Consider the following 11,417-nt stretch of genomic DNA (forward strand, 5'->3'; position numbering starts at 1 on the left):
GGCGGCGGCGGCGGGGAGCGGGCGGCTAGCTCGGGGGGCATCCTCTCGTCCTTCCTCCGAGCTGCGTCCTAGTGGACGATGTGAATGGGCTCGCACACTACTCTCGGTTCATTTCTCAGTTAATTGCATGGTCGAAATGTAAATAAAACTGTGCGAGAGTGTTTTGCAAGCGTCTTGCAAAAACACCCTCGACTTGAAACTTAGTGGTGTTGCACATCATTGTACACGATTGACAGGTTAGATTGGCCTGGTGATGGAGTGCGCTGCACGTAGTGCGTGGTCAATCGAACAACCCTGGTCATCAAGAGCAGCTAGCACAAGGTCTGGCACCAACCTAAGCGGTTGGCGACGACCAGAACGCGTACATGTCCAACCACACCGACATGCATCGCCACCAACCAGACGCGTGCGATTCAGGTCTCGCGCCTAGCTATATATACGGATCAGAAAGGGGCTCTTCTGAAAACTGAACAACATTCAATCAGCCACAGTTTTTGCACTCGCAGCCTCACAGGACGCAGGCAGAAAACAAAGGCTCAGGCCCAAGCACACGCAGGGGCCAGGAAGGAAACATGGCTGCCGGCACCGCCTCGTCGACGTCGAGGAGCCTCGCCGCCGCCACCTGCCTCCTCGCCCTGCTCTTCGCCGCTTGCCTAGCCGCCGCCCTGCCAGGCGCCGACGCGCGCCGTCTGCTCGCCACGGCGATGCCGCCCGCGTCCCCGGGGATGGCACCGGCTCCTACGCCGGGCGCCGACTACGCCAGCGGCCGGTTGCTTCTCGAGGGAGGTCGTGAGCTCCTCGACGGTGGCCTTCGCCTCGCGGGGAGGCTGCTTCTTGGCCTCGGACTCTGATCGGGATATATCGATCGACCTACATACAACTCGAGCGGCCGGCGGATCCAGTGCTGAGCTTCCTGGCCGTTGTTGTCACGCTACTGCGTTGCGTCCTCGCCGTCGGTTGATCTTCGTTGTGGCGTCTTTTGCCGGTTGATTATGTGCACACGCGTGTTTTTCTTTCATGATGACCATCGTTATGTGTAATTCCCTTCCATTCTTGAATGTGTGATGTTGGTTCGTCCAATTTTGAACAATAAGAATACATTTTGTTTTATGTGACTCGGAGAGCCTTCGAAAATCTTTAACTCGGGCTGGCACTATTTTCTGCATGTGAATTTGATGATACTCTCTCCGAGCCTTTTCAAAAAAAAAACCTTATATTGAAATATGAATCCAATGATATTAATTTTTGCAGGCTATTAAATTTGAAATATGAATCCAATAATATTTGCGCCTTAAGAAAGGAGTAGGATGTTTGTGTAGCATGCATGTGAACGATAACGCGCGTCCTTCCAGCAACCAATGAAAGATTCAGCGCATTTTGGGGAAAGAAACTTATGTGCAGCAGACTGAGATTGCAAACTTGCGCTCTAAACGGAGTTGGATAGGAGCGACAATGTGAGTACAATCTTAGCGAGATATGAGTGGATTATGGGCCTGTTCGTTTGTGCTACTCAACAGTACAACCTGCCACTGGTTCATTACTTTAGTACAATCGGACTGTAAAAAATGGGATGTGAACGAACTAACGAAGGTTTATTTAATTAGGAGTAGTTAGTACATGATCTAATTAAAATGCATGAAGTTTTCTTAGTACTGTAGCCAGCATCCTTGACCTTGAGTATGAATCTTGGCACACATTTGCGGAATTAAAATAAAGTGCTGGGAGGCGCCAAAATGTTTGCATCCTGGCTGACCGGAAAAGAATCAACGTAACAACCCGCGGCGTGTAACCTGTACACACGAAAGACATGACGACCGAACCTACCAGCAGTGAGCTAGTGCGGTGCACGTATCGATGGGTCAACCAAACGTGATGGCACACACACGTACGTACTCCTACACCAACTGATGCGCACATTATTGACGCGTGTCCGCACCGACACGTCTCGCTCTCGCTCCGCCAAACGGGCTCGACTATATAAACGAATAGATACGGGACAAGGCTTCCACGCCTCGTCACATTCAGCGACACACACCATTTGCGCAGCCACGAGCATCTAGGCAAGCGAAGAGCCATGGCCGCCGCGTCGTCGAGGAGCCTCGCCGCGGCCTGCGTCCTCGCGGTGCTCCTCGCCGGCTGCCTGGCAACCGCCGCCGACGCGCGCCGCCTGCTGCTTGTCACGGCGGCGATGCCTCCGGTGGCCGACTACATGGACATGACCAGGTCCCCGGCGCTGGCGCCCGGGCCCGAGCCGGGCTCCGACGACCTCGCCGGCACGATGCTTTTCCATGGCCGGGGCCTGCTCGACGGCGGCATTCGACTCGCGGGGAGGCTGCTCCTTGGCCTCGGACTCTGATCTATCTGCATGCACGGCAGACATGACCTTCTTCGATTGTGTTTATGCATGTGTGCCCTTGGATTTCATACTTCTTAGTTCTTGTGCTCCATTCCTGCAGCTTTGTCTTCCTTTTTCCCTTTTTCTTTAACATTCAGCATAATATGGTTGTTTTAATTTTGGTACAGTTAATCTTTCTTTGCAATTTCTGGCCGTGTTTGTTGTTTAGTAGCAAGTGAAATGATGTGCTGTTTCGCTGGTGTAAGGATTGCTCTCTGCAATGTTCACATAAGTTGTTTATGAGAATATTATAGCTACTTGTGTTTCTTGCAATGTGGGCAAAGCTTCTCTGCTGATCTCTCCGCGCGGTCATTCTTTCTACAGCATGGCAAGAAAAGTATCATGAGCAATCACCACCCCCAAGCATCGGATCGGAGATGCCGGTTACAATATTCTAATTAAACTGAACCTACAAATGAAACTACATATATGATGCTGCCTCAACTCTCTGATGAACACCTGGATGTCAACTCACGGATCACCTGTTCAAAATCATCAGGTGTCATGATATACTCAATGTATAAGGTAAAATACTTTTAAGTGCTTCTAGAACATTCATTTAATATTTGTATAAGGTAAAATAGGAAAGTGTTTCTTGGGAAACGTGAAGTGCTAAATATTTTGAAACAAATAAGGTGCTAAAAAGTGACCAGTATTTGGAAACAGAGGTTAGTATTCTTCACGGACTGGTAGATGCCGGCATGGCCCGAGAGTCCCGGAAAGAGACAGTTCCCTGCATTCCCTGGCCCACAACCAACCTATGTGGCCCGCTGCCCAGTGCCTATAAAATTTTGCTGCGTTCTCGTCTCGTCTCCGAATCTTCTTTTCAAGACCCGTCTCCGGTCTCCCGGCCGAGAATCCCAACGGACAAACCCCCCGCACCGCCTCGTCGTCGGCAAGACAAGAACGGACGAACCCAAGCTCCCACGCCGCTACCTATCCAAGAGAAGGGCAGGCTTCGTGCCCCCGCCGCCCCGCCGGGGCCGCACGAGGTTGCTCACGCCCTCGGACGATCTCCGCACCGCCGGCCGGAGCAGCGGCGGGCGCTCGCGTGCGTCGCGCCCAACGACCTCCGCCGCCGTGCACCCCCTACTTCCAGGGCGTACTTCTCAGGTTTGGCCTCAAGCCCCGCTCCTCCCGTGTCGGCATTGCGCGCTATTTGGATGTTTCTTGGATCGGCGAGCCTTTTCTTTTTTTCCTTGCGCCTTGCGTTGGGGTTCATCATGACGAGGCATATGTTCTTGATCAGCGTTATGCGGTTGGATGAAATCTTGGCTAGGGTTATGAATTGTTCGTTTGGGCGTCCTTTCTTGGTTATCAGTGGTCGGTTTGAACGTTACTGATGGAGGTCTCGTGGTTTGTTAGTACATGAGCAAAATCGATTGCTGAATTGGGTTAATCATGTCCTTGATTGGGTTATTACTGAATTGTGTCCCCTAATTAATCTCTTTAGCTTTTTTGGTCAACTCCTCACTTTTTTTAGGATTCAGAGCTTCAGAATTCGTGTAAAGGCTGAACTCTGAAACATAAACGCCACTTCCACTTTTGGTTGGCTTAGGCTAGATGGAAGTTATGACATGTATAAGTAATTAATTGGGTGAAACTCTCCTCACTGTTGATTCTTGTTTTGCAACATTGCCTTCGTATTGTTCATAACGTTCACCTGCTACCTGCTTGTATCGGACTTTTTTTTTGGAAAGTTCTGTCCTTATTTGTGTTTGGCTTAATTAGTATGGCCAATTCTTGGTCAAATACTGTCAAATGTTTCCATTAACAAATTTTGGCAATGCTAAACTTCTGTTAAGATTGGTTAATGCAAATTTGAGCACCTGTGATGCTTCTGGTTTCATGGAATTTCCAGCAAAGACAGCTGATTGATTGTTTAAAATTTTGTATGCTTTTACGAGCATTGGCAAGAATTTCTTTTGTTGCCTTAATGTTTTGTCAAGATGCCATCCTATTAGCATTCTAGTTACCAAATCTTCGATGACTGACTTTGTAATTGTAACTGCCTTTCTAGACTTCAAGAAAGGGTTGGTTCCTTCAGTGTCGTCTTCGATGCAGAGAAAAGGGTCTGAGGCCCTCACAGGAACTGAGCTTAACGCTGCAGTGTACAGATACCTCCAGGATTCAGGTTTGACAAACTGGAGCCCAATCCTCTCACATCTTGGTCGGATATTAGCATTACTTGTTTGTTAGTTCTTTCTAGGGTAATATTGGTCATTGTGTTGTTAGAGACCTATATAATGGCTGAAACTAGTGTTAGTTTGCTTAGTTGAGTGAAAAATTTGAAGAATTTTATGTGTAGAGAACAAAAAGAAATAAATCAATGTGTGAAGGGAGGCAGGGGAACATATTTTTTTGGAATATTCACTTATGTTGATCAGCCAGTGCCATTATCACAAAAAATTTGCGTTCATTCTAAGCTTGGGTCATTTTATTGTCTTGTCGGGTTCATCGAATAGCTTACAAATCAGAACCACGACAGTACCGCTAGTTTAATAAAACTATGACGGTGCTTCCTTTAAGAAACATTTATTCTTTGGTTCTAAGGGAACAGTAGTACATCCTTGTATGGCTTCTTCTTTCTTTTAAGGCGTGCCACAAGTAGCATGTTGTTTTGTGAAACATCCAGAAAGTTGCGAAAAAATTTACTATGCTTGGTTTGTTAATACAAAATAAATCACCAATAACTTCTGTTCTAAGTGATTATAGGAATGTTTGTTGCTTTGGTGACTTTGGACCAATTTAACAAGTTATTTGGGCTATTTACTTAGCTGATTCATGATGTTTTATACAACTGACCACAAACCAATTCTTTATAAGTTCGGTTGAAAAATAAAGTGTTGTGTGACTATGTTGATCTGTTGATATGAAGAGAAAAATGGCCAATTTGAACTGTACATACGAACTTGGGAGGATAGTTTAATAAATGGTGACATTTCGCTCTTGGTTGGAGGATTCCATCTTTCATGCCGTTGCATTTTCTTACCTAATAATTTTTAATATTGGATTTCCCAACCTGATGTTTTGGCATTATTCTTTTGATCCATAATTTGGTCAATGATGTGTCATTACGAATTCAGCAAATAGCTCAGAAAACTTGGATTCCTGGAGAGCTAGAATCAAGGAAAAGAACAGTATCTAATGTGGTAATAAAACAGTGGCATCATTTGTACTACTAACCTTCATTGAGTGGGTTGCGTAATTATTTCTGCATTGCTTAATTGTTTCTTAGACACTTTATGAGGTGTCAGGTTTTCTCCCCCCAAATAGTTCAGCGCCTCTAATAATTTCACTAGAATCAAGCTGATTGTTTAGTGTTAGCTTGCTCAATGTGAAACATGAAAGACATTTGCATTATTTGTCATTGTATAAAAAGTTGCAGTAAGCTTGTCTTTAGCTGTTTGGGTTCTGGTATCGTTGTCCTCTTCGTCTTCTTTTTTGGCTATGCTGTCTAGTTTTTTTTTTTGAAGCATGTAAATTATTTGTAAGATGTAACCTAATGATGTACTTGTTCCATATGAAATTGCAGGATTTGTGCATACTGCATTCAATTTCTTCTATGAGGCGGATATTGAAAGAGGCAACATCCAGGGAATGATTCCACAAGGTACCTTGATCAGGATCGTGCATAAAGGTCTTGAGTACATCGAGTTGGAAGCAAATGTAAGCTAATGTTACTAGTTTGCATGATGATTCCTGCATTATCTGTTGGCAACTCCATAACATGTTTTCTTCTATTTGTGTCTGTAGTCTGAGATTGGTAGCGATGACGAGCACCACTTTTTTGATACTCTGGACCTAATGACCAATGATTTAGACGAGCTGAGAAAGAAAGTTACCAGCAGTTCGCAGTGGAATTCTGTCAAGAATGACAAAGAGCAGAAGATCAATTCTGGTGAGACTGACAAAGCGCAGTGTTCTGCTGAGACTACCACAATGTATAGGAAGAAACCTACGCGGAAAACAGAGGCTGTGCAGAACACCAATCCTGATGAAACTGCTGCAATAGGTGGAACTCAGCCAATGAAGCATTTGAAGGCACAAGGGAAAGACTCCACAGAACAGAACATCAGTTCTGCTGAGATTGGGCAGAAGACCGGTTCTGCTGAGGCTAGCGCAATGTATAGGAGGAAGCCTACACGGAAAACGAAGGCTGAGCAGAACAGAAATCCTGGTGAGACTGCTACAATACGTAGAACTCAGACAAAGCATGCAAAGGCACAAGGGACGGACTCCAAAGAACGAAACATCAGTTCTGCTGAGACTGCACAAAAGACTGGTTCTGCTGAGACTACCACAGGCCAGCCTTGGCAGATTTCATGGATAGGGAAGAAACCTAGACTCAGAAAATGAAAGCCTTCATAGCTAGACAAGGAAGTGAAGACTCTGAAGTTAGACTTTCACATCCGTTACTCATTCAGTGTGTGAAAGGAGATTTGACAGGATGCTTAGAATATTATCAGTAGCGATTTATGACTGACGTCTTTGAGTTTCTGAGTCGTTATTCATTTGTTTGGCAGTATATGAATGGATATCTAGCAAGCATTTTGGTACAGGTAGTTTTACAACTTGTATACTTTGGATGGATGACTTTGTTCTTGTTCATGTGAGTCAGCATGTGAAAGGAGAATGCAAAAATTTTGGTACTGACTGATCAGTTGGCATAAATGGTTTTGGTGGTGCATTTTTTGTGGAGGAGATTTCATTTAACAGGATGCATTTCTTTACCAGCAATTTCTTGTACATCAGTACATGGTTAGTCTCAGATGACTTTCTGATAATGTGGTAGTGCACTGGTTCTGTAAATCATTAGTTTCTTTCTCTTTTATAGTAAATATAAACATATTAGGTTATATTTTGACAGATAGTAGGATAATCTATTGTGTATTCATTTTTGCTACAATGGGTAACAGTGAGAAAATACATAATCTGTTAAATATTGTTTCATTATGCAATGCGAGAAATGATAAGTGTAACTTATGTGGGCAATGAACTGCTGTCAACTAACTAAAAAAGTTCAGGGTTATGCTAAGGAATGTGCAGCTGTTTTTTCCCTGCTTAATTCGCTTATAGTTTTGTTTTGGCTCTGTTATGTGTAGTAATCTGGCTTGTAATTAAAGGAAGTCGTACGGGATCGATGGGCGCAACAGTCGGCATCCCTCTTCAATACATTCATCAGTTAAGTACATGATACTCTGATGCCCCATTTTCGCAGTAAACAGATAAAAGCCTCAAAACTGTGTAATGCGTGGTGACAAAATAGTGACAATTTTATTCAGATATTGCATGGTGTTTGTTCTGTAGGTTGCAATCCTCGAGAATATAATATAATAGCATCGAAATCCTTTTTCTAGGGGAGGTGGCGCCTCAGTAATGCAGTCCAAAACACGTTTCACTTTGTTACTGCCCTCTTCCCCTCTAAACCAGCAGCTTAGTGCAGAGCCCTGCTTCTCTATTCCACTGCACTCTCTGCACACGTGGTAACAATTGGATTTGGATATGAAACCATCCTTTTACATTGCAGTACTGGGGGTGAAAGATACCGACATCGATGGAGGCCTTCTCTATTGGAGAACTTTTACTAGCATCCACCATATCAGAAGGGTCATGTGCAGTCCTGTGATTGATGTGCAAGCTTCCCCTAGTTCCTGTAGATGTTGAATAGCATCAGCGTTTATGGCTGTTTACTCGTCCAACGCTTCTCGTCCATTCATGAGGTACCTATGGGATAGAAGTAGATCCTGCACAACTTCAGAAGAAAGTAGCGTAGGCCTTTGGTTATAGAAATGCAACAGCAGTTGCTCTAGTTTCTGTAGCGCATGTCCTTGAGAGTTGATGTCACATTTCTGTACTTTTAATGCCGATAGAAAGTAGATTGGTATGCTTTTGCATTTTTATGCTTTTTTCTCGACGATTCTCTCCTTTCTTTTTAGTTGTCTCCTTCGGTTCGTCGAAGAAAATAAAATCTGTCTCCTTCTGACAGTGCAGCGCATCAGAATGTTTCAGTTTCACTTGCATGGCACACTTTCGTAGGCTCTGGAGCTCTTTTCTAAATTCACGCGTGATCGACTAGAGAACATTCTTTATGCTATCGAAGTTGTTCGATGCAATCTAGAGCAATAATTGAACTGATAGATTCATTCAATTCCTGAACTTCACTTTACTATTCCTGATCATATAAATATAAATATAACTTTCTGAGGTGAATTTTATTTACAGCAAACAAAAACTCTCTGCAAGAACAGCCATGCTCCATGGATCAACGTAAACTTCTTCACTGCTTTCTCCATCTGACAAGTGTAGCAAACCTTAAGTTCACGAACCTTAAGACATCTGACATAAAGGTAAGATAACGTGTTTGTTAAAGCAAAAACAGGATAAAAAGTTCAGAAGATGCCAAGCAGTCCCAGGCTCTCAGCAAACTCACTTCCGGGGATAATCAAGTTATCGATAACAATCGACGAGACGAATCTCATACACCATGCACAACTCCAGTCCACAAATCAAGCACCTGATTTTTCACCATGTGCGTTTAGTCAGGATCAAGCCCTGTCACTTGTCAGATGCTTTAACAAAGTCACAAGGTAACTACCACTACTGCTGCTGCTGCTGAAAGTTCTTGTCCAATGCTCGTCGGCAGATGCAGATCCTTGAGGACCCATCTTTGTCGCAATGCGATTGGTGAACATTCATGAAAGGACAAACAAGAAGAGAGACGTGCCCAATCCGGGCACACAAGTTTGATTTTCAGTAAAGCGTGTCATCAAGTTCCCAATATTCTTGCACTTCATGAGACCGTCCATCTGAAACCCCCCTAATTCTTCTCATTGCAAACTACATGTCATTGTCATCCCTTCTCTTTTGGCTTCTGGACGCAGCATACAGCCCCCATGGCTGCCATTGTGGCCAGACATGGTCCAAGGAATCAACATGTAAACATGTGTCTACGTGCACCTGATATATAAAAGACTTTCAGAGGCTTTAGCACCCTATGCCTGAGTGAACATAACATCAGTTCCTGCAGATGCCAGGGATGTTGTTGCTTGAAAAGCATTTTGCCCTCTCGTGGTTTCCATGGGCCATTGCTCTGTTACTAGAAGCATGCAAAGTGGCAGACAAGGGTTGCCACCATCACCAGGAACTCATACCAATAGAAAAGTGTGGCTGCCTTTTGGACAAGTTGAACTAATCTCACTCACTTGTGGTGCGAATTAGGAAGAGTCCTGCTCATTTATCACATGGCAGACGTCTGATTTCTCAAATAATTAGCAGCAGGTTAGAAAATCTTTTCGGCAAGTTATCATCATCTCTCTAAATCGGTCTCAAGAAAGGAATTACAGTGCGAATAGGATTTCTTACTGTCGCATTCAGCTTGACGCGGAGGGGATAAGGTCAAAGCATTAACTGTACTTGACCTCAGCTCGCTGCAAGTACAGGACTGAAGTGACATCAGTTGATGACTTGTAAGTTGCAGCAACAGGCCAACCGAACTGTGGGTGTTCTTGATTGGCCATTTCTAACATTGTTTCATGGCTTATAGCTGTCTAATCACGTTGAAAACTTGCCGATGTATTGCCGTCTCCATTACGAAAGGAATAGCTGCACAAGCAGGATCTCCCACTATGATCATGTTGAGATTATTGGACCCCTCTCAAAGTTTGAGAGCACAGGTCAAATACAACAGCTGAGCTGGACCACAGATTGAGTAGAGCTCATGATTTGAGAACTACTCCATACCTAAATAACATGATGACAGAAAGCACTTGCAACAGGTGGCGAAACCGAGCTATACGTTCCTTCCTATTCAAGCCGGGAAATTAATAGCATTTTTTTTCTTGAAAAAAGAAGAAACAGAAACATACAAGGTTGGTGATTGTGGAACTGAAGAACTAGATGCCACTCTACTGGGTCCCTGGCCGATTGTGCTCTAGAAATGCATGTAGATCTGCATATCTCGCCGAAAGCGACGCATGTTGGAGCTGCCCCCTGCAGATATGGCTAAGTATGTGGAAGGAAGCCAGGTGCCTCTCCTTTTCTATCCCCAAGCCTGCCTGATCAAGTTGACTCAGGAGTCAGGATCCAATGCTAACATCACAACGCACTAGCTTTCGCAAGAACTCATCTGCTCGGGGTTCGGGCTCCCAGCTGCAAACAGAAGACCACCGGAAAAAAAAAAGTACAGCTGGTCCTCCTCTCTATACCAGTGCACTTGTGGGTTGTGACAGCAACAGTCTCCCACCACCAAAAGGAAAAATCCTGTGGGGGCATCATTGTACAATTCCACATTTCCATCGCTGACACTTGCCAACTCTAAGAGGATAGCAAAAAACACAAAATGCATGCATGAGACAAGGTTCATGAACAAGTCATAGTGATTTAGTCTAAACTCTGAACTGTTAGTGTTCATATCAGTCAGCTCTAGTGCTGGTACAGAAAAACGACAGGACCCGATGCGGGGAAATCTTTCCAGCGCGCACTAACTAGTGTCTACTGCTACTGAACACATACATAAAAAGAAAAGAGAAAAATCATGGGTGCTAATGGAACTTATCAGAGAAAACAGGGTGCAGTCAACGTCACGCGGCGCGTCCCGGTCACCGTGTTTCGGCGTAAATGCTAATCTTCAGACAAAGGTTTGCAGGATGTGTGAGCATGTAACTTGATCAGGGTGCCATCAATGTGAAGGACAGAGTGGGTTAGCTTCATGCATGGCTTTCTGACTGTGACATGAACCCAACCATGAGTTTAACTGGAGTTTGGACAGCAAAATTCCAGAAGAACCAGGTGTATGTGTGTTCACGCATGTTTTTGTCAGAGAAATCACTTTCACCGCACCCTGCGCCACTGGTAAAACGACACGTCGGTTTCAACTGGAGAGCAACGGTTGACGTTGCCGTTGAAAGTTAATTTGTCCTACCAGGTATGGTACTATGATCTTTCAGAAAAAGAGTAGGTACAGTCACAGATGGAGGCAAGCTCTACATGGGTTACCTGCTACAGGTGTGGAATGAACCTG

General features: G+C 44.5%; 1 protein-coding gene across 1 annotated transcript; it reads left to right on the plus strand.

Moving 5' to 3' along the window:
- Nucleotides 1-4,419: 4,419 nt before the first annotated feature.
- Nucleotides 4,420-7,262, plus strand: LOC117835476 (uncharacterized). Its single transcript, XM_034714817.2, has 3 exons — nt 4,420-4,529; nt 5,931-6,064; nt 6,152-7,262. Exons 1-3 carry the CDS (start codon nt 4,454-4,456, stop codon nt 6,752-6,754), a joined length of 813 nt encoding a protein of 270 aa, XP_034570708.2. The 5' UTR covers nt 4,420-4,453; the 3' UTR covers nt 6,755-7,262.
- The last annotated feature ends 4,155 nt before the right edge of the window (nt 7,263-11,417 follow it).

Source organism: Setaria viridis, chromosome 9 (genome assembly GCF_005286985.2).
Source record: "Setaria viridis chromosome 9, Setaria_viridis_v4.0, whole genome shotgun sequence".
Taxonomy (NCBI): domain Eukaryota; kingdom Viridiplantae; phylum Streptophyta; class Magnoliopsida; order Poales; family Poaceae; genus Setaria; species Setaria viridis.

Coding starts and splice junctions, on each gene's coding strand:
- LOC117835476 (XM_034714817.2), top strand. CDS start 4,454: ATGCAGAGAAAAGGGTCTGAGGCCCTCACAGGAACTGAGCTTAACGCT. Junction 4,530..5,930: donor CAGATACCTCCAGGATTCAG/GTTTGACAAACT, acceptor ATGAAATTGCAG/GATTTGTGCATACTGCATTC. Junction 6,065..6,151: donor ACATCGAGTTGGAAGCAAAT/GTAAGCTAATGT, acceptor TTGTGTCTGTAG/TCTGAGATTGGTAGCGATGA.